The following is a 24,562-nucleotide window of genomic DNA, read 5'->3' as shown; positions in this document are numbered from 1 at the left end:
CACTACCTTGTATTTCTAGAACTGTGTTAGAAAAATGTCATTTACAGCATGGATTTTTTCCAGTTCCTCATTCACAGAGAGGAAAATGAAACAGTCTTCTGGAAAGTACACTGTGTCTAAAATGGAGAGCAACAAGTATGACCACTAAAAATACCTATCACTTTGAGTACTTACAAGAGAAGTCTTAAGAGAAGTCATAAGATTAATATTTTACTATTTTAGATAAAATGGAAAATAAAGCACTTGCATTTAAATATAAGCAAATAGCTTTGATCTGGAGCTGGTTCATGTAAGAAAAAAATCCAAAAAGAAAATATGAAATTGAGGATTTGTGCATACTTTTATTAGTAGGCTGAACACTACACAATTCCAATAAATACACAGATTATATACTGATCCCAGTATTTGCATGCCTTTTGATTCTGGATCCATTTCACTTCTAAAGGGAGCAGACTACCATGACGTCTATCTTTCTCAAGAGTCAAGATGAGGTAGGCATGAATAAGCACACTGGTATCAGTAAGCTCTTAAAAGAACATGACAAGAATTGGACTGTAAATGCAGTAAAGCGGAAGTGCTCAATCTGCAGATGCAACCTTTTGTACTCTACTAAAATGATGTTAAAAATTATTAATCCATGTGCCCAGTCCACACCATGCTTTCTGCTCAGATATGAAAAACTCTTAGAAAAGAGGATGTCTGGAAGCAAATTGCTCAAGCTGCTTCAGTGACCTACGTCAGCAGACTCCAGGCTGCAAATAGACGGATACAAGATCCACACACCGTAAGCCCAGCTGCTCCAGGAAGTGGAGGACTGTCCATTTGTGGTACCATTCATCCATAGCACGCTTGACCTGTACAAGCAAAGTCCATTCAGCACTTCAACACAGATCTTTTAGATGGAATATTCAGTACATGTACAGCAAGTCCAGTCACACAACAGGTAAGATTTGCCTTGAGCGTTTTAATAGCTAAAGGACCAAAGCAATGTAAGAGATCAAAAACTATCGCACTGTAGATAATACAGATAACAGAACTTTATTTGTAGAATTAGGTATTTAATAAAAACATTTCTAAAAGGATCATTATCCGTACTAGAATCAATACCTTTACCACCAATGTGTATGCAAAGGCTATTTGCACAGCTCTGCTTTAATTCAAGTAACATCATGCCATTTTCTAGGAGCTGCCCAAAGACATTGCTGGCAACTATTTTGAACAATGTACACAAAATAAGTGCCATATGCATAATAACTGCTGCTTCAGTAACTGCCAGAGATCTGGCCTGTGGCAAACACTGATATGCAAGACCAAAAAAAATTAGTATGATTCACACAATGTTGTTTTTGCTTCACCTCTACAGACTGAAAAGGTAAGGGGGGCTTCATGACTGAAGATACTGCTGTATATATTATCTTAAAAGAGCAATATTTAACTTCAAAGAGTTTGCTTTTAAATGACAAAGAAATAACACCTTATAAGTCATTAATTTGTTTTTCACAGGGAGCATGACAGATTTTTAGCTTCATTTCCTTTTTTTTCCCCTCTTCATTTGAAGTGTTATTCCCCAGTTTTACAACAGTTTCATTTCCCTAGGAGCATATTCATAACACACTACCTCCCCTCCCTCAAACCCCCAGTGCAGCTCTTGCTTTTCTCTATTGGAATAGCCAATATAACAGAATATGATTTTTCTACTTATCCCTCTACAAAATAATTTAGATTATTTTGAACAAATCATTCTGGCATTAACATTTTAAGAACCACAGCTAAAGGCGCTTTCAGTTACAAAAAACATGCAGCTACTCTTGCTTCCAGAAGTTTCTTTACAGTTTTCAGACCTACTACATTCATCTTCAGGATGATACAGACTGACAGAAAATGCATTCACGCAAAGAACTACAAATAATATTTCCCATTTAAAGTAAATTATGAGTTTTCCAGATAGTTCTGGAAGGACACTGAAGATTCACAGCTTTCTTGCAGAACACAGTCTTTGAATAAGATCAAAGAGGCTACAGTTAATATTTAACTTTTCATTAACAGTATCTAGATTGAATAGTAAGTCTGCTGTAAAAGAAAAAAAAGAAACAGAAAGAATCCCCTACAACCTTCAAGAAAGAGTAATTAAATCCTGAAAAATCATTTTCAAGGTAGTTTAACAACAGCTGTAAGAATTTTTTAAGAACTTATACTAAACAAATAACTGGCCCTTCCTGAAAATCTAGCTTTCCAGATCAGCAAACATCATAAGACTACAAGGAAACAAATCAGTAATATAAAGGTGAAACATTTTGAAAACCGCAATAGGCAGCTCTGAGATGATAGTTAACCAATCTCCCTCCTCCAAGAGGAAATGAGCCCAGTAAAATGATACACAAGCCTAAAGCTGCTATCATATCTCATAAGTCTGACAAGTCCAAGTTTCTCAAACGTCACAAGCAGCCCAGTAATTAAAATTCTAGAAAACAGAGTGATTTACACCCTTCTAAGATGCTAAACTTCCATCTTCAATGACAGCAAATAAAAGTTTAAAGCCCAACTAGGATGGTTCTATGTCAGACAACCTGAAATAACAGCCTTAAGGTCCAATCCTGTACTGTGTCAGTCTCCTCACTGTGCTTCAGCACTAACATACCAACGTGCTGGGTTTGGGGATCCAGCCCTTGGTTTTCACCAACCTTTTAAACAGAACCTGGAAACAGTTACGGAGCTACACAGAAAATCCCTGCTTAGTTGCTGGGCATTTAAATGGATAGAGAAAGGAAAGGCTTAACTCTGTTACCCTACAAGGCCTCAAGACAACTGCTACAAATCAGTTACATTTCTATTTTTGTTGTTCCTCCCAAGCTGCTGGACGTCTGTGCCACTTTTACGGGAAACATCATATTTGCATTATGTAAGGATCAGTTATTCTATCCCTACAGAGAGCACCGGTGGGGGGAAACCACTGAGAGTTTGATGCATCTGGGAAAACGTCAAAGAAGAAAAAGTTAAAGGAAAGAGTTACCTATAGGGATAAACTCAGCATAGAAGCCGCAATATGTTAAGCCTCATGAGCACAACAGTACTTGGGCAGAAAATATTCTTGGATGCAGATTACCACTAAACTCACACAGCAGCTGAAGATCCTTGTGTATGAGCTCGCCCTGTGCCTAGAGGTGAATTCCTGCCTTCCTCCCTCTGCCATAAGCAAAGCTGAATGTTTGCTCCTGAGCCACTGTCACCGCAGTCCATTCCTGTTCATACACTAAAGTACTGTGGAGCCCTGCAAAATGCAGATGTATGTCTGGTTCAGCCACCTCTGCCACAGAGCACCAATAGCAGGCAGAGGGGATAAGAAACAGCAGTTACAAGAGGGAACTACTACAGGTGTCTCTACAAAACCTCCTTACAATCATAAGCTTACCAACTTACTCCACCATGGCTTAAATCCCTATGTAGGTGGCAGCTCTGCACACATAGTATAAGGACTTGGACAGCTGTACTTAAGAGTCAGGAAAAGGAAAGCAAGAAGGGGCAAGGCATGGACAGCCAATTTTCTCTTGAGGTTTCAACTCCTGAAATTGCCTTCTGATGTTTCAGTTACACAGGGCAGGAGCATATGGAGCTCCACCACCCAATACCAGAAATAAATGTAGTAATTACACTAACATGGCATTCTTCAGAGCAGAACCAAACTAGCATATTTCTTCACTCCAAAGCCAGTAAATATTTGCAAAAGCCTTTTTTAGTGCTTTAGTTACCACGATTTAAACACTTAAGTGCTTTTAATGCTGAATTTTGCAGCTTTCCCATCTCTAGGAAACAACAGATATTCTCGTAGCAACAAAATAGAAATGCTTTTAAGATTTAAAAAGGTAGTCAAAAGGTAAAATACACATTGCTTTGCAAATCAGAAATAACAGCATTCATATGAGTGTCATTTCTGAACCTTTATCTTGAGCAAGCATGCTGTTACACTAAAGAAAAGCAAGAAAAGAAATACAAATATCAGAAAGGGAGAGAACCAGAAGTAGTAACAAACCCAAGGGCAGCTAAATGCAACAGTTAGATACTAAACACCTAACACACACTAGAACTTTACAAGGCCACATGTGTCTGGAAGTTGTGCAAATAGCCCACAACATAGAGTTCATTAAAGTGCCTTAGCTGGGGGACTACAAAATAGCCTCTGCCAGCAGCTGCACACGGGGCAGCAGCTGCGAAGCCCAGAGCTCCACATGAACCACATCAGGCAGCTCTGCATCCACACACCTGCATCCAGCACAGCACATCAAACAAAAGGGATGGTGTCACGCCACTGCAAGCCCTACTAATTAATGAAAAATGAAGAACTGAAATCTGGCGGTAAAAACATGTTCACATAAAGTGGACAATATGCTTTAGCTTTTTCCATTCATTCAACTGGCTCTCCCTGTTTGTCAGTCATTATCTATTGATAGAGCATTTGCATAGTGTTCATTTCTCCCAGTAACTGATATGAACATGTTAATTATCCAAACATACAATGTACCTATAAACATCTATGGTATAACTTCCTCAACATCTGGGCAGATTAACCTACTCTGTTCTGCATGGCTCCTTCCATGAAACAGGGACTTAGGAAACCCCAATCAACAAAGAAAAAACTGTTTTAAACTAACTCTAATACCCTGAAATCAACATACTAGATAAATACAGTATTTTTATAAAAGTTTTAAATTTCTTTTCTATGTATTACTTACTGGTTTTCCTGTTTTAAGTTAGAAAATACTTTGAGATTAAAAACATCTTTCCTTCAGCATGTCATCCTCTCAAAGAAGTAACTGAGACAGAGCTCACACCAGTGCACTTTTAAGAGATGCCAAGCATCACCAGTTTTGAGTCAGTCTCTAATACGACTGTGCAACAGCATCATGATGTTAGAGTACCTGAAGCTTATATTGCCACACTGGTCTTGTCAATGAGCATTGAAAGCCTCCCAGGAAATCACGGTACAGAACATGTCTGTCACTACAGATCTCACTGGTACTAATCAGCTAAAGAACTATCAGTATTTATGTAGTATCTCCCTATGAGGCATATTGCACAGCTCATGAAGGGAGGATACACCAAGTCCTGAACATCCAGAACATGTAATGAAAAACTGCTGCAGACAGAAACCTAATCTCTTCCGAAGTTACCACTGCTAAAGTTACATGGCTTTCTGAAAGTTTTACCTGTCTCTTCAAAACATAGTGCATTTGGATTTCTCATAACAAAATCTTTCTTTTATAAATAAATACAAACATCAAAAATTTACAAGCATGAGCAAAGAATCTTCCTGTCTGGGAGGATGGGTCTTTGCTTGATGGGACCTTTTAGAACCTGGCTGGAGAACAAGATGCATGTCGAGTAAAACAACCAACGCTGCTAACGCTACTTCCCAAATCACAGCTATTCTTCAATAACATTTACTACCTGAGAGAACATATTCTTACCTGAAGAGCAGCTAGAGGCTATTCAGTGCTAAGTTACACACACAAAGAATGACATTTACTGAAAGTGGAAAGGCTTTCCAAAGTAGCCCTTGATTACGAGGAAGTAGTTGAAATTCTTTTTCCCTCAGTTTGGATCCCCATAATACAGGAACACATACAAAGTTAGAACTCACAGGGTAAGAATCATCCTGTTATTGAAGAGCTTAGAACAAAAGCAACTAGAAACATAGAAGCTTACAAACCAAGACATGAAACAATTAGCAAATGCAGCCAACAGAAACTACCAACAGTCATCAAGAATATAAATTACTGAAAAATGTCCTGACTTTTCCACTTAAAATTCACATTTTCATTAGAAATAGAAAAATCACCCCTAAAGGAGACTAAGACTCATCTGATCACCTACAAACTAAAACTTTTCCATTTGAAACACAGACTTATTTTTCAAGTGAAAAATTAAAAACTATTTAACAATGTTCCAGTTCTAATCTTTCTGTAACTTTAATCTGAATTGCTGGTATCACGAGCATGGCATCTTCATATGCAGTTGCTGAATTAATCCTGCTAGTAAATACTATACTGACCTTTCAAATACATTCATGAGCATTAGGAGGATATTAGTTGGGATTTTTTAGCCCATAGATCAATTTTAATGTTTTAAAGGATAACAGTTCTTTACCTTAAGGAAAACAGCTCCTTAAAAATAAGCTGATACTTTTACTTTACATGCTGTCCAGCCTTTTACATACTCTACCTTGAGATCACTAACAGACATAATTGATAGCAGGTTAAGTTTTAAAATCTGTTCTATGTACAAGATATTTACAGTATAAATCAAAAAGGAACAACATGCTAAACTCTTCTCTCCCTCTCAAAATGTCACTTTCAAGGCCTGTGGACACCTTAGACACAAAGAATTTAAAAGAATATTTTTGTTCTTGTATTTCCAGCATATCATAGAACAGTTTTACAGTAGCAGATACTATTTTTGCAACAAGTTTGTCCACATCTTGTTGACTTCAGCACTTCACAACTCTCCTTAATCAGCTTTTGTAGAATCCCCTGAAAACTTGCTTGTTTTTCTGTCTATGTTAAATTTTCTCACATCCCCTACATGTATCATGTCTCTCCCCTCTCCTTCAAGTTAAAAGCATTATTTTGTCCCTCTCACAACTACCGTAAAAATAATTGTAGATTGGAAAGCTCAAGAGATGTTTGCTTTATTTACAATCCTCCCACTAAATTTCATCTGCATTATTTCAAAGAATTAGCCTAAAGGTAACATTTCAAAGAATATTTGCAGCTAAATATTGTCCAATTTCACCTTTATTTTTTTCCCATTAATAAACTAGAGATTTTATTACTTCTTACTTTTCACTTTACAATCTGCAGGACAGAAAGTCAAAAAGAACAGAAAAACAAAGTCCAAACGGCAGGTTTACTGACATTCACTTCCTAAATTTGCTGTTGGTTATTTTTCACAGTGTTCCAGTTTGCTGCCTGTCCACTGGTACTGGAAGGAAAGGGGGAGTTTCCTCTTGGTTTAGCAAGTTGAATAGTCTCACCAAAGACAGATATGCAACAGGAATACCAAAAATTAATATACATGACAATTACACAGGTGGAAGGGTCCCATCTCCTGTTCACAACACTGAGCCATTACATTGATTCAGCTGTCACATGAAAGCTTATACTAGCATTCTTATGTCTGAGAAAACCTTTTAAGTGCTTGAAGTCCAGAAGATGCATAAAAACAGACCCTGCAAATGCGATACAAAGATAATCTATTAAGTGACCAATAGCAATAAAAAAATTGGTACATTCTCTTCACCATGTGTCAGAAGAAAACAAGTGAATTACCTCCTGACTATATACATATACTCCACACATTTATATAAATATACCCCACATGAGTAGCTGTTGAGGATGAAGAAATACTTCTTCTAGATCCACCTTTGATTTGTACTGATACACACCTTGTATGAAGCACTACATTACAATTACTTCACCACTTGACTAAAGTATATTCACTGTAAATTTCTGCATATATTCTACAGATGAAACCCTGAGACAACTACAGCAGAAGTATATTAGTCAAGTACGCAAGTTTAAAAAAACAGATCTTCAAAAAAATAAAGTCAAAAATTATATTTGAGATGTCTCTTAGACAATTAAACACAACAATAGTCCATTTTCTGTATTAATGGTAAAATACACAAGTCAGAGGCGTACTCTCTTTCCACTTGAGCTTACTTTTAAAAAGACTTTCTGGACCTTACTTCAGTTCTTTATTGACTCCATGTTAAGCTAATGCCTTCCTTAAGAAACATTTACCCAGTGGTCATTTTATCTGCTTATAAGCAGTAATAATAAAACATATCATCCCTGCACTTAAAATAAAATTCTGGAGAGATGCTTGTTTTTCCATTTATCTAAAATATTAAAGAGCTCATTTCCCACAAATCAATTAAAACAGAGCATATCCAGAAGGTGACTGCTACTTTTGGTAAGACATCTACTACTGTCCCTTCTACTGACCCAGAAGGCCCTTTCAGCAAGTTGATTCCCCTTGCCGATTCATTTCAGAAACTGCCCCAAAAATATGAGAACATTTTCCGATGGCTTTGTGAAATTAATCAGCTCAGGGAAAAGCCACACCAGAACCCAAGAGGAGATGGGGAAGGCTGCACAGCTGTGAGTGAGATTGCCCTTTTCATTGACAGCAAACTGTTAGAGCAGCCTGATCCGCTTGTAAAACCGCACTCAAAAACCGAACCAAAATCTCCTTTCCCTACCTTCTGTTGCAAAGAGCTTTAAGCACAGATTCCAAAGGCCCTTAGGAGAGGTTCATCTACTATTTCTTATGGAAAATATACATAGAACAATTTCCTGGGGCATTACTCAAGCAAAAACAATGTTATCTGCAGTGATAAGAAAACAAGGAGAGACGGTTAGAGATTTTTATGTAAATAGTATTCTGGATCCCAAACAGTATTATGGAGCAGTCTTTAAATGCAAGTGAGCAGAGATTGTGGGGGGAAGCCATGGTATTTAGTTGCCCACCAAGCCCTCCAGTCTTTTCTAATCAAAACTCTGTACTTGGGTACAGAAACTGACTTTTATTTCACATATAAACATCACATCCCCGGTCATCCTTTGCTGTACAGGGCTGATTAGAGATGCAACTGGGAGCTGAATATGCCCTGCAGAGCTGCTGGTATTATAGGCACACAGCGCTTACAGGTACTTTCTGTGTATCCAGCCCCTGCTGCCAACCCCCTGAGGCAGCTACAGCTCCATTACTCATTTCTTTACCACCAAAGAACACATTCCTGTTGGTTATTTTTGCTGTCCTAGCAGAAGCACTTGAAGGGAAGCAGGTTTTCCATACACAGAAATAACATGGGCACTGTGAGCAGTGAGAATACTCACATCACTGGTAAAATTAACATCTCTTCTACAGTTCTTGCGGATTTGACTTACAGAGCTGGCCATTAAGACAGTTCCACAGTAGTAGCTACCCTGCATTGTAACACAACCAAAGCACAGAGCTGCAACAGGAGGGCACATTTTCACACACCACAGGTACACCTGCTGTTTGCCAGCTCACACACGGCAGTTGTGGCATTTCCCTTCTTTAATGCCACAATCTGAATCTTCCATGCTCACCTTTGCGTGTTTTGTTTGGATCGTAGATTTTTTGAAAAAGAATTTAAAACTGAGAACATACCAACTCTTAATTGCTAGAACAAATTTTAAAAAACTGCCTGTTCTTTTACTAACCTCTATTAAGCGTTGTGATGCATACAGCCATATACAAATACTTCAACAAGTCAGTTGTGGTTTTCTTCTACAATTCTACTAATCTTATACATATAAAAAGACAGTTCTGACAAGATTTCTAAAATACACTTGAAACCATTCTCATGGAAACTGCATATTTTAAAAGATTTATCACAGAGCACATATTTGTAAGGCCCTATTTTCAGCTCCAAAACAAAGTATATACTAAGTATTTTGAAAGGCAATATAATAAATATTTTAGTAACAAGCAAAACCAAAATTTTTAGGTCAGTTAGATGCAAACCCAAATAGGTGGTATTATAAAATTAATACTTTTATGATTTTGATGCCAGGAATAGTTTTTTTAACTTGGTCTGTTTGAGAACTTCTAAAATACGTTTATACTTAAAAACAATTGTCAGGCTCAGTATTTCACCTAAATTCTCACCAAAACAAAAAAATTTCTTAAACAGCAGCAATAAGGAACAGAAAGTAAAAAGAAAAAAAAAACCTAAGCCCCACTCACTCTCAAATTTAAACATATTATTAGGACAAATCACCTTAGCTTTAAAAAACTATTGAGCTCCTCAACAGCTTCATTATAAGTAATTCTGTGGTGCATTAACACCACATCTGCATAATGTTGCACCACAACATTATGCAAGTAAACACTTACAATGTTTTTTCAAATAATTCTATTGTTTTATTACCTGTTTGGTCAGCACCTGCCTCCCGTAGCATACCCAACTGGTAAACACAGTAGTTCTTTTGCTCTATTCCAACAGAGCAGTTCATTCCATTACCAAGACACAAAAATAGAAATAAGCAGATAATTTAAAGAGGATTCAGCTACTATCTGCTATTGTAAAAGCATGATCCCAGAACAGACGATAAGTCTTCATTTCGTAAATGATGACATCACACTATTAAGCGATATTAGTCAGGCACTGCTGGTTTCCACAAAATTACTCCTAATAGTCACCATTTGGCGCATATTTAATGTGCAAGAGAGGAAAATTAATCTTTAACAGTAAGACTAGTGTATTCTGTGTTTATTATCCTCATTTGCTTGAGCGATCAACAAAACACTGAACAAAGATGAATGTATCTGTTTTGTCTACAAACTTCAATCAGCCTATAGCATTTTCTTTTAACCTGACACAAAGACAATTCTATTTTTTCTGAAATTACAACATTTGGAATAAAATCTTAATTAAATTGAGAGCTATAAAGAAATGAGAATAGAGCATAAAGCAGAATTGATGAGATATACCTGTGGAGATATTAAATTCACAGTGATATCCAACTGTAAACTCCAGGGCTGTTGTACAGCATTCCAAGTTAAATGAGGCTAAAAAACCTTCGCCATCAGACACCATGGGCTTCTGATCAGTTTTCAAGCATATAGGCAGCCTGAACAGACTTTTTTCTGTAGGCAGCCTTTAATAATCCATAGCATTACAATGTTAACTTGTAATTTGCTGTGCACAGGAACAACTTGTTTAACAAAACAGAACTGTCCCTGCTCTACTCAGCTGCCCATCTTATTCAACCTGATGTACTGAAAAAAGTGGTTCACGTTACAATCAGAAAGGCTAAGAGAAGTCTTTCCAAGGAAATCTTTTTCTCCCACCACCACAAGCTTAATTCCCTAAGGCTGTAACTTCATCACCCAGTAAGATGGATGAATGTCTCCATCTCCCACCATTGCACACAGAAAGGAAAAAAACTGCAGGTAAGGAAAAAAATTTAAAAGCCATGCTAATTCTTGAAAATATCCAACCACATAGCAAAGGGCAAAAACTGCATCTGACAGCCAGCAGAATCCAAGACCATAAAGGCTCAAGGCTGCACTATTTTAGCTGAAGGCAAAAAGAAAAAAAAAAGTAAAACTGAATTTTCCATTACCACCCAGCTGTACTATCTGAAAAAGGAACATGAACTATTCTACTTTTTATTAGCACAATACACTGTAATATTTAGCCACTAACACATAGTAAAAAAATTTTTAAAAAAGAAATCATGTAAGCAACCTTACCCATGTTCTTAAGGTTAAAAATTCTCTATACAATATCCATTTCTTACTTGACTTATTTACATACTATGTTTACTAAAAACATGCAATCTTCATAACACTAAAAAAGGGAAATTTACACTGTCTCAAGACAAAAAACCTCTTAAAAGGAAAGTCTCTGAAAACTTAGGGGACCAGAAAAGCAGGGAAAGAGAAGATGACACAAAACTCACACCTTGTACTGCAGTCACAGATCTCTGTGTAGCATGCTTCTGTCTAGACAACTTAGTGCCTAATTTTACATACATTACAGTTTAACAACTTAAACAGATTCTTATCCCAGAAAGAGGAGGAAAAAAAGTCACACAGGCATGCAAAGACAAGAAGAAATCGTGAAATTAGAAATCCTGAAAAATTGCTTCCACATAGGTCACTAACAAAGGATAATGTGTCAATGATAAAGTAGTTCTAAAGCTCAAAACACCATTATCATAAGAACTCTGACAAAAAGGCCTTTTATAATCAAATTTGTCAATTTAGCAAAATAATCATGATCAGAAGAAAGAGCTTAGCAATCAGCTTTCACCAGGTTGATGGCATGGATACATACAGTATTCAGGATGTAAAACATGTGTCTCCTCGTCTTCATCTATTGTCTGTCCTAATGAAAACAGTCTGACCCGTCTCATCTTCAGTAGCCTTGGAGAACTTTCACGGGCAGTACTCCCAACATCCGGAACAACATCTCCAGGAGCAACAGTGGGAACAATTTTTTTCAGGAATTCCATTTTTACATGCCCTCTGTGTTCTCAGCAGTTTCGTTCCACTTTACGGAGCGAGGCTCCCACATCAACTTCCTTGAGCACAGAGGTGGACTTCTCCTGGTGATGTCATGTTGAACCTGGGTGGTGCCAACAGCAGCGTCAGCTGCCAGCCAGCTGCTCCAAGGCAGATTTTAAAGACATTTAACTGTGCGGACTGATAAGAAAACCAAACACCACCAAGCCTGTATATTAACCAACGCATGCTAAACTCTGCACGCCAAGGAGACACTATTTAGCACTGCAAAAATTTTAAGCACCAAGAAAATTCACATTTGCAAACTCATATCTGACGGAGTTCAATAGCTCTTAATTTTCACGAAATGCACAAAGAGTGTTCATCTGTATTTGAAAGATAACACCACTAAGAAAGTCTAGGCACTTTGTTTGTAAAGCTGGTGTATAACATCACCATTCACATTCTCACATAGTTTTAGCCACTAACTACAAAAATGCTAACTTTTATTATATATTAAGTTCTGTTTTGCACGGACTCTGGTGCTATTTTTACCACTTAAAATATTCACACCACCTTCCAAAAAACTACAAGTACAGAAATAACCTGCCTCTTGTCCAAATATCCACTTTATCCCTAGGGCTACTTCTCCATATATGCCTGGTTTAGCTGAGTATTTTGTTTTTATTTCAGGAAGTTCAAATGTTGTTTTGTATTTAGCTTAAAGAACCCATTAAGAAAGATGCCTTGCATTTGGAGCAGAAAGTTCAAGGACAAAATAAATTAATTAACATAGAAGAATGTTCCTTAAGTCTTTCTACAATTGGGAATACGTATCATTGTTTGATTTTATGTACTAGACTTAGACAGACACAATACTAGGCAATATTCCCACCTCATTTACCACCAAAGACTGTACACACTGCTCAGAGGAAATACACTAAATACCCACTCCAAACATCTCAGTGGCAGCCTGCATGCTTCTGTTGTTTTTAAGAATGCAGCTCAGGGTCCAAGACATTGTTGAATGCATGCATTGCAAGTACCCAAGCTACACATGAAGCATAGCACACTTCTATACATTCCTTAAAAGAAGGTATTTAATCTGAAATTCACTACTGTCATTTAGCTCTTAAAAAGAAATTCTATGAAAGGTATGCAGCATAACATGCTTTAGGTCTCAAGAGTTTCAGTTAAATGCTCACAAGGGGCTGCTCAACTGGATTAAGCTGTCAGTCTTATTCAACTGCCACATCTGTGGTTCAGAACGCCACAACTTGAAAAAGTTGGTACAAGTTCATTGAAGTTGCCACCTAAGACATTTTTCAAGTTCTATGTAGACTGAAAATGTCTTTTCTAGTCAATTCTGCATTAAAATCCCCAGATATTCAAGTTAGTCTAAATTCCCCTTGTAAATGAATACAAATATCTACACCATTTTTTCCTTATAAATGAATACAAAATTCTGGCCTTATATGATATGTCTTATCATAAAAGACATATTGCAAGAATACTACTTCCTGCAGGAAGATCAAGCAGAAAATTCTACCTATAATGATTTCATTCACAGTATTTTTTCCACAGTACAAAAAAAACTACAGAGAAGTGGGTTTATGCATTGTTGGAACAAATAATAAAGATTCCCACAAAGACAATTTGTGATTACAAAAGATCATGAGTCATTACAAGCTCAAGCCATCATTTATATGTAATAGCATTATTTTCTATAGAATTTTTTTTTTGCCCTTGAAATCCTGCCACAAAGCTACTTTGCAGTTCCTAGCATTTGGGAACAAGACAGAAATTCAGATGCTTCCGTAAGGCTGAGAATGCTTCCAACCATCCACCTGCCAGACTGCAGTTTACAGATGGAGCAACCAGGTATTTCACTTTCTACCCATCTTAAACACCCTCTGAAAGGCTCAAACTAGATATCAAAGTGCTCTTAACCACACGTGAAGTACCTAGTCCATCACTTAAATTAAGTGCACAAGGTGTGACATTTTACACAACATGCGGCATACGTGAGTAATGAATTTAAAAAACAATTAAGTGTTGAAACGATATTTTTTTAAAATGAGAAAATAACAGCCTTTCAAGTAATAGGACACAAAACACAAGCAAGTAATAGAACCCACCCTCCATACCCATGATCATATTTCAAGATTAAACCAATAAACTAAGGATAAACTAATAAAGCTTATACAAAAAAGACTTATCAAAGCTTTTGACTGAGTTTTCCTTCAGGGTGGCTTTCGACTCTTAAGAAAAGAACATCAAGAAGTTTTCAACAGAAGATAGTTGGGGACACATATGTGCATGTTTATATATGTATATGGATGGATGGAGTTTAACTCCAGAACTTCCATACTTCATAACATTCTATGAAAACAGCATTTTATAAAAAATGAAGGCAAGATGCAAGGCTTATGTTTTTGCCTTGGTATGTCATTTCACATACACTCCTCCCTCACATTTGTTCTTATCATCTTCCTGAACAGTACAATGTACAATTGTGGGTTCTATGCAACCTGAGCAAGTTTTACAGATTATCTGTCAGTGTAAAACATATCAGAAGTTTTACAATTATTATACCTAAACTCATCCTTAAACAAAACCAAAACAGGCTACAAAAAGCCTGATTCAATAAATTTTAACACTTTCTTATTCTGGAACCTCTAAATAAATTTTTAAAAATAATAGAAGATTTGATCTTAGGTAGAATTGTTATTTGCATTACAGTAAGTTCTTTGTTGTCTTCTCATGTGTATTCCACTTCTGTTACACTCAAAGGATGACCCTGATTTTGCACTGAAGTGCCTGCTGAGGTCATTCAGGCTCTCCCTGCCACGGTTCTTGATGCATATATCACTAGCTGCGCAAGATAATGTCTGAGCTCTGCACCTGTCACTAACAGGAATCCACAAAGCAGGACTTCGCATCAGAAGGGATTACAAACAGATCACGAAACATGCAGAAGTGTAATAGTGGGAGACACAGTGAATGATCACAGTGTAACAGCACTTCTCAGAGCACTGCCTCTTTGGATTTGATCTTTCAGGACACAAACAGCCAAGCTGTTTAGCAGGAATGCATAGAAGGCCACGTCCATGGGAATTCCATTGATGCAGGTGAACCTGCTGATGGAGGAACAACCCAAGAACGAGAAATACTGAAAAAACAAAACAGTCAATGAAAGAAAGATCCATGTGAGAGAGAACTACTTGCAAGTGACTTGAATTCACATATGTAGAGAATTCCTAGAATTAGCAACGATAATAGTAAAAGACAATTATAAACCAGACAAGACACTGGAAAGTACAATTTTGGAAGATCGCCTAGAGGCCCTATAGCCTACCACAAACAACATCTCTTGACAGGTCTCTTCCCGAGCAAGCGTGCATTGCAAACCTGCAGCTTTAACACAAAACGTTTCTAGAACTTCCCCACCGTGCCAGAGAAACGCCAGCCCAGCCCTACCTGCGGTGGGAGAGAGGGCAAAGGTTCTTTTATATTTAACGCGTAAGATCAAGAGAGATCCGGGCGTGTTGGAGGGCGGGGGAAAGCGCGGTGCCGCCGCTCCCACCCGGATCGTGCAAGGCACGCCCGCTGAGGGAATAACGCGGCTCTCCCGGGGAGCCCCGCGCCCCCGCCCGGAGGGCCTTGCGCGCAACGCCCCCCCGCGGCCTGAGGCCGCACTGCGCCCGCCGCCCTCCCGCTCGTCCTCCTCCTGGTCCCGAGCTGCCGGCCCGGGCCACTGCCCTCATCAGCGGGCCGCTTGTAACCTGGGTGCGCCTGTCGGTGCCGCACAGACCGCCCCGGCACAGGAAAGAGGAGAACTGCGCCCGATTCCACGGACCTCCGCAGAAGGCAACAAGTTCAGGGAGCTGGCTTGGCACGGTGGGAACATATGTTCGAAAATACAGCTATGTTAAGGAAACTCCCCTGTCCGCCCATGCGGGAACCACTCTGCCACCACCTGAGCTGGGACGAAGACCCCTTCGCAGATACACGCCTCGCACTCACAGTCAGACGAGGTTCCCCTTTATGTTCTATCCCAGGGTTCCCATAGCAGAGTCTCAGACGTCCAGATCCTTAAAATAATTTAATCATCCGTGTAACAAATCACAACAGCTTGAGCTGGTGCCTCCGGGGAGGGACCCCGAGCAAAGGAACCCCTGGCTTTTACACCCTCACAGTCAAAGCGCAGGGCCGTTGGGGGTCTCCCAGCCGAGTCCTCAGCTCCTGCCGCGTCCCTGTGTCTCTGAGTGTCCAGTCCCCTGGCTGGCACCACAGGTCCCCGTGCCCTTCATTGTGCAAAGGGTCGGCACTTCACGGCCTCTTGTCTCAGAGCAGAGCTCAGCCTGGAGCTGCACACCGAGCCACACGCGAGGAATGTACTCCTCAACAGCCATGCTGGCAATTCGGCCATTGGTACAACCACGCTGACAGAGGACGCAGCTGGAGGCGTTCCCGTGCCAGCGAAGTGGAAGGTCACACTGCAAACCTTGGTGGTTTAAAGATCTTTTCCAACCTAAACGATTCTATGATCTCCCCTTTAGGTAAACACTGCTATGGTGTGGCACATCTATAGAAACGCAGAACCTGTACTTTCTCCCAGCTTCTCAGCAACGGGACAACGTTAATTGGACAGAACAACACACCAAAACAACCCCCAAAAAACCATCAACATTCCCTTCCAAAAAAAACCACCACCCCACCAAAACAAAAACCTACAAAGCAAAACTATCCCTCCTGCTAGGACACTGGTACTGGAGGCATCACCAAAGGAGTTTCAACAGGAAAGCAGCATAGAAAGGGTGCAAGTTTTGCCTTTTGAAAGGGTGAGCAGGCCAAGCGATGCAGTTGTCTCTGTTTGCAGCTCTTCAAGAAACTTTAATATTCCTTGAGATTAAAGGCGTTAACTATGCATCCCATACTGAACATAGCATATAAACACATACTGAACACAGCATCAGTGTGCACCAAATAAACACTACTATTTTCACCAACTTCCTCATTTCAACCTGACATCACTGTTTCATGGGGGAGTGAATCTGCTAAGGAAATACAGCAACTACAAGAACACCCAAATATTTAGGAGAAAAACACAAGTACGGGAAGTTTCTTCTTGATTCTTAGAAGAGAAGACAAATTTGTAAGAATATTTGTAATAGTTTGTCCTACCCCAATGAAAACAATCGATTCTTACCAAAAAAAAAAAAAAAAAAAAAAAAAAAAAAAGCTAAGATACGACACAAACTGAAAGCAGAATAAAGCAGTAGAGTTAGAAATCAAACAGTCCAGCCTGCAGGTATAAATTAACACACCTGCATTAAACTCATGACAGGTAGTGGGTACTGGACATCCATGTTTTACCTGCTAGGCAAATAGTAGGACACACATAATTTCACAGAGAAGACTGCATGGGTAGGGAAGAGAAACCCTGTTTCTTCCTCTGTATATGCTGCACTTTTTTTAAATGGCAAGCCTTTTTGCTTTAGAACTACAACTGTCACATAGCTCTCTTTTTTTCTTTTAGATAGAGAAATTTGAACAAAGAACATAGCCTAGAAAAACAAACACATAGGGATAAAACAGTGTATATAGTGTAATATTGTGGAGTCATCTCATCTTTTGGCAATTTGCACTAACGACATGTAAGGACCTAACATATTTAAAGGAATTAACTTTCCATGTCTCTTTCAAACTTCTAAAATATATTTAAGAGGCTATCCTTCATATAACTTACACTTAACTTTACAGTTAATGCCTAAGCTACTTGGCATTAATAGCTTCCTTGGTTAAGTTCAATTAATGTAATTTCACAGAAAAAAACCAACCAGGGACAAATCAATGTGCAATTTTGCAATAAACTATTTCTATATCAGTGCAAACTTGTTGTAGCTATTATTTTGCATATTTATTTTAAAATTAAGCCATTTAACCTTTCTACAGTTTAGGTTTACTGCTTTTTTTAATGTAAAAATGTAAATAGTTTCAATTATCCCGATGCTTTTCTTAGACACACCTAGCTATTTCCTGAGAAATGAAAGAAACAAACAACTGTCAGTTTCTGGTAAAGTTTCACTTTTCTTTCAAACACTTAGGTTGTATTTATTTGCTTTATATTGGGGGCTGGAGATCCTTTTGGAGCAAGTTGTGGGGCTTTTTCTTTGGAAGGCTGCAGATTTCTGGGAATTATTTGAGGGGGGGGGGTTCAGAATCTGGCTTTGATTATCTAGCATTAATATGAAATAAAATAGAAGTATCTGTCAAAAGATACCCATCAGCAGTTGAACATAAAACAACTGTTATGTTCACTGACTGAATACAGTATTATTCTGCTTAATAAAATAGCCCCAAAATTTTTACCATTTATGCATTAAGTTTTAACTGTTCTTATCTTGAGGTCACATGCAAGAATACAATGCTTTCCTGAACTCATTAGGAGTTCCTGAGAAGATCAAGGTATTGTCTATGCCACAGCTTCTACAATCAGTCAGGATAAGGATCTGGGCTTCCTGTGGCTAACCTCTTGCTTGTTCCAAGTCCTGATACACCACACAAGATCTTCCATACCTATGAATTTCTCCCACTGGCAGATTTTTCTTCAAATAAGAACCTGCAGCAGTACATAACCTGAACCATACGCATTTCCATGCAAGTAGAAACAGCAAGAGAAGGCATCATTACACAATCCCATAACAATAGAAGTGGCCAGATTTTTTTTTCTTATAAAATAATCAAAGTGAGTTATGACAACCTTGATGTTGATATCTCTGTATAAAGAACATTAAAATTAGCAACATTTTAAAACCAAAGGTTCTGTGGAACAGCTACTACTAAGCCAGAGCAACAATGGCAACACTGCTATGAAATTGGATCTCTAAGGAGTTGAGACCTGAAAACCTTTACCAAAAGCCTTTTAAGTGCTTTACAGAAAAACTAGAGTTGCCAATTGTTAATGCATAGAACAGTCAGAACATAGACAGTAAGCGATAACTAGAGACCAAGCACACACATATATTTCCAGAATTACTCAAGACAGTGGTTCAACATGTATTTCTTAAATAAATATTTGGGCTATTGAGTTTATTATTTTTACAGCCATCGTCACTGTTTCTGTTAAGAGTTTCTCTAGCACTACATAAAAGCACACATCTGTAGAAGAAATTACTCATGTTTGAATGGCCAACTTTTAAAATCATGTACACAGCATAAAAGTCAAATGGCAAGGAAATCTATACTCCACTGTTCAAAATAACCTTCATTCCAATCCCAAAACTGCATACAGCACACTTATCTTGCTTCCCTTACCAAGCCTAACCTAGCTTTAGTTTATTGCTTAAAATTTTATACAAGGCAGGCATATTTAAATGCAAAAAAAAGAAAACCATGCTTAGTGAGTTCATAGAATAAGCTCCATTTGCAATATCAATGAAAAAGTTCTCAACACCTACATTAAATACAGGTTCTGTCTTGGTTTACCGAGCATTCATCCAGTCTCATCTATTTTAGTTCTTCTCTTCCAAAATTAACTGGGTTCTTGAAACATGGCCAAAGGAAGTTTAATCTACATGGCAAAACAGAAAGTAGAAACTAATATTCAACCTACTTGAAAAAAAACCAAAACCAACCCACCTGGGTGGCTGCATTCACAAGTCTATTCATGTGGATTGACATGCTCAAGTCTCTACTAGTTTAGGCTCGGTTATACAGACCATACTACTAAAACTCTAAAGCACTATATATATAGTGAAATATATTTATTACAGGATTTATACTAGCTGTGGAGCAATGGATTTATAAATCTCACACAATATATAGTTCTCCTATATAGAATTTCATAATGTCATATCTCTCTCATAACAAAACCACTATGTCGAAAGAAGGATGTCCCAATAGAGATCAAGATTTATGGATTAATATTAAAATTAGTCAAAGAAGAAATAAGTACTTCATTTTCTTAAGTTAGATATTTGTTAACCATTTGTACAATGGTAGCTAAATCAAGCTGATGAACAAATTATTTCTCACAGAGAGGTGCTGTGAGACTTCAGAAAGTTACTCTTAGCTAGAGGTAGTTAAAACTATTGTATCTATCTTCCTAACAGAATATATTTTTAAAAAGTTAGATACTGTATGTTTGCCCACATATATGTTGGGACAGAACTTTAAACCTTCTCCCTTCTTTTCTATGTCAGACACAAATAATAATCTCTCAAGCATTACAAGATTCCTCAATTGAAAATACCCAAGTTTTGATTTTTAAAAAGTATTATTCCTATTTAAATAATGAATGAAAGACTTCCTTCAGTGTAAAGCAACAACACACCAGTTCTTCTGCAATACAAATGTCTTTGCCCCTTCTTTTTACTTAGACACTTGAATGCATTTCCACTTGATAATCTGAACATAACCACAAAGAATAAATGCTGCTGCCAGAACTATGCAATTTGACTTGAATAGAAAACAGCCCCAATCTTACACTAAATGTAATTGTACTATGGTACTGTGGGCTGAAGCCTTCAACATTTGTGGCTTATAAAAGATTAGCACCTGTATCAAAGGAAAACAAATTCCCTCCTGGTCTGAACAAGATGCTTTCCCCTTACTGGGGACACACAATGACTATATCAAATTCCAAGGCAGGTGGAAAATTAGATACTTAAGGAACTTACTTATCAGATAGTACATGACTGAGTATGATTTACCATAGTAATACATCACCTGCTACTAATTTCAAGCAATTCTTCCATGTAAATTTTGTACCCCTCAAAGAGAGTAAAGTCTTTTTTTGTGTAGCAAGCATAGAATGCTTAAGGATATTGTTCCCATTGAACGAACCAGGAAGTTTTTTGTTGGGTTTGGGTTTGTTTTCTAATTAACATACAATTGTCTCCTGTGTTAAGGAAGAGGGGAAAAAAAAAAATCAGTAACAACCAAAACACCAGATACTGCAGAGGATGCTCCCAGTAGAATTCCACATAGGCCTATGGGCACCACAGTATTGTAGCTTTAAATACATAAACATTTGCAAAATATCATTCATGTTTAACAGAAAACAAGAAAAGAGGAGGAGAATTTCCACTTTTATAATGTCTATAAAGGAAAGAGAATAGATGTAGTTTAGTTTTGGTGAGGTTTTGGTTTTAGGGCTTTGAGCACAGGAGAGGAAATTCTAACTTTCAGTGTTAGATGTTACATGAAATCTAATTTCCTATTTGGAAGGCTGCAACATACTTGGATGAAACAGGGGTCCAACTAAACTACTAAATTAAAGTTCAAAAATGTTTCTAGTAAGAAAGGAAGAAAAAACCCCTAAGTTTGAAACCAAACAATTTTTGATTATTAGCAAGTAACTAAACACAGTTGCTAAAAGCACTGCTAGAATAACTAATTCTCAGTATAGCAAAGTCACTAAACAAACACATAGAAAGACGAAGGAACTAAACCAAAAAATTGTTGAGCCACCCAAGAGAAAACATCCATTTTTACCCTATATGGAATATTTATGTACTTATGTACAACCATGCAGATTTGCTTGCTAAATATAGTCATATTATCACAGTAAAGCTCATAAAATTGCAGAGAGGTAAACCATAAATAAATAAAATTTAAAAAACAGAAGCAATACACAGCATGCTAACTTTGCAGCTTCAGAAGGTGAGTGAACAGACTTTTGCTTAAAAGACAGTAGTCAAGGCAAAGTCACTGTTCCTACACACACACTCCACTGCTCAGGCATTCTGGCAATCACCTGGGGGCAACAGAAATGCTCAAAGGGCACTTCCTTGTATCTATAGTTCTACCCAAGTATCATACATTAAGGTGGATCTATGGAACAGACAAACGTATTATGAGTGATAAGTTGTAAAGTACAGACTAAGACAAAAGAGTGGTGGCATACTTTTAACTCGCACATATCATCAGATTAAAAGGATTATTCTAATTTCTAATGCCAGAAGAAACATGTATGAGATTGGCATGTATTGTAAAAGGTTTATGAAAGAACTCCTTATTATGGAAGAGAATTGCTGTATTATACCTATCTAAAGGAGAGGTTAAGCCTGTTCCTGTTATAAGCAAGAAGGAGAAAAATAAGCTGCCTTTGAAGAGCAGAGAGGAAACCACTGCAATTTAAGGACCTGGCTGAACGTGAGCACCAAGGAAGGCAAAAATTCCTTTCTTTAAAGAAAAAAAATGATGCTCTGGTCATCTGATGAGAGCAGAAAGACTAAAGAAGACCTGAGTGTTTTCTTCACTTGTGACTTTTAATAACAAAAGACTAGTAATTGTAATAGTGAAAGACAGGAGGATTCTTTCCCAAAAGTTTTCAAAGATTGGAATTACTTCCTCCTTGAGGAAATGCAAAAGTGGTGTCAAGACTGTCATTTTGTTCATGCTAGCTTTCATCACTCACACAGAAGAGCCAATTAAATGTGGTTAAAATTAAGAATAGGAGCTAAGTACACCTGAAAGGGAGAAGGCTCCTTTCCTCGCACAACCCTGTTATTCCTTGCTTAAGTCTGCTCTATGTTTTAGACTGAATTCTTATATTCTTTAAGGAGTGGCTCAAATCAAAACAACAGTTCTGCATCAGAAGTGAGGCTTGCTGCACTTCATTAGGCATTTCTGAGCCAGAGCATTACTGAGGACGATCTAAGGATAGCAGAGACAAGAACTTCATGACCAGTGGTGCACTGTACATGGAAATCGCCCTGGGCCAAACAAGGCAAGATGTATTAAGCCCTGATGGGCAGGGGCACAAGGGAGGGGAACTCAGAGTTTCCACAGGAAAGCTCTGCAGCTACATAGGAGATACCAGAAGTAGCTGCATCACTTGTGCTTTACCCAAACCTCTGAAAGAAAATGCCTATCATTGTCTTATCTTTGACGTACTTGTTTTGTTCTTCACCACCATCTTCCTGCTGATGCATAATGAGACTTTTCTAAAAGAAATTCACCACAGGTCTAGCCCCTTTGAAGGCCAAATGTATTTCACTTTAGGTGTTAAAAAACACCTAAAGGTAGTGCCATGTATATTATGCTCAATATGCAAGCAGATTACATTTAAAAAAAAGTGGTCAAAAGAAAAATCAATCAAACTAAAATTTATCATTCATTATCAAGATATACAGCTGTTCTTCATGCCAGAAAATAAGTTCTAAATGAAAAAGCTTTACAAAATGTTGAAAGCAGAAAATTTATGAATGTTGAATGCTGCCTAAAAAGAAAACCCAAACAAACAAAAACAAAGCACAAAGTCCCCAGAATCCTGAGGAAGGTAAATCCTACCAGACCGGTTCAACAGTTCTTTTCCCCTCTAGTCTGACAAGACACTTTCCCACTTCCCAGATTAAGCAGCTCTTGTGTGTCACTATTATCATTTCCATCTTCTGGGGTTTGTTTGGTAGATGTGATGTGCCTCAGATGTTCAACATTTTTTGAACAACATGAGGCATTGACTGTGAGGCATTTGTCACTGCAAGTCATTTGTCAGTACAATTAGGTACAGTCTACGAAGCTCTTCAGCAGAAACATACCTCTCTAGTCAGGTATCAGAGTGAGAACTAATGTTCAAATGAAGCAGGAGGCAGGGGGGAAAGCCCACAAAAAGCCTTATTAAAAGTGAGGCTCACTGAGCTGTATCTTAATAGAAACTTTTTGATAAAAAAAGAACTTGAATTTTCTGTTTATTTTTCCAATGTCCGCTTTAGAGTTTATATAAACACAACTAATAAAACTGCTGAGCAGGGTAGTGAGTACCAAGTACTGCTTTAATCCTAGATGTTTATTTAAGGAGAAGAAAAAAGAAAAGAAAGAATAAGATGATTTTTTTTTAAATAAAATACATTTTAAAAAAACACCACACTTTTCTCCTTGTGATGGTCCTTTATTAATTATGCTGAAAAATAAATTAACCAAACTTAGGTGCTATACTTGCAAAAATGCTTGTCAAGTATTAACAGGCACATTAATTATTTTGAATATTGTTCAGGAATCGCATTTACAGAAATAGGCTTTTCAGCATAACTGGTGCTCCAGACAATTTTACAGAGGTCATGTGAGCTTTTCAAGACCTGACTGGATAAAGCCCTGAGCACCAAGGCTGATCAGGGAACTGATTTCAGGGGTTAAATTAGTAACACTGAAGATTGGCAGCTGGCACATTTTTCCACCTATATGTTATTTTTCCTTATCACACATTTTTAAAGGAAAGCACTTGAGATAAAACTCTCTCTGCATTCTCCAACAGGAAAATAGACCCTGAAAGACAACTTCATACTAAAGTGAAAACCAAAAAGAAACCCCAAACACAGGTTTATTGCCTATACAAAACACAGTAGGCTTTTAATACAGAAAACAATAGATATAAAAAGCTGTGGACCCAGTGCTAAGAAATTTGCTTTAAACCTACTACCTGATTGCTTTTTAAACATCTGGCAGCAAGGTTAAAAAGCACAATAATTACTGAGAAGTAGTCCAAAAACTAGATCAGTACTGGACAGCCTTGTTCCCA

At 37.8% G+C, this 24,562-nt stretch overlaps 1 protein-coding gene across 15 annotated transcripts in view; it reads right to left on the bottom strand.

Annotated features, from left to right (window-relative positions):
* Positions 1-24,562, bottom strand: part of FRYL (FRY like transcription coactivator) — a 170,080-nt gene that overhangs the window by 125,192 nt on the left and 20,326 nt on the right. For 6 of the 15 annotated variants that reach the window (XM_019287069.3, XM_019287071.3, XM_010401695.4 and 3 more), the window contains exon 1: positions 11,870-12,084. The exons of 3 other annotated variants lie outside the window; for them this stretch is intronic. In XM_019287069.3, coding sequence (XP_019142614.2) covers positions 11,870-12,047 — 178 coding nt within the window. In that variant the 5' untranslated portion in view covers positions 12,048-12,084. Of the gene's footprint in view, positions 1-11,869; positions 12,086-19,499; positions 19,613-24,562 lie in introns of those variants that run through there. 6 more of the 15 variants (XM_010401701.4, XM_010401702.4, XM_019287074.3 and 3 more) reach the window with 3 other exon arrangements.

The sequence above is a fragment of the Corvus cornix genome, chromosome 4, assembly GCF_000738735.6.
Source record: "Corvus cornix cornix isolate S_Up_H32 chromosome 4, ASM73873v5, whole genome shotgun sequence".
NCBI lineage: Eukaryota > Metazoa > Chordata > Aves > Passeriformes > Corvidae > Corvus > Corvus cornix.
Note: the sequence above shows the minus strand (reverse complement) of the source record. Positions and strands in the feature narration are given on the sequence as shown.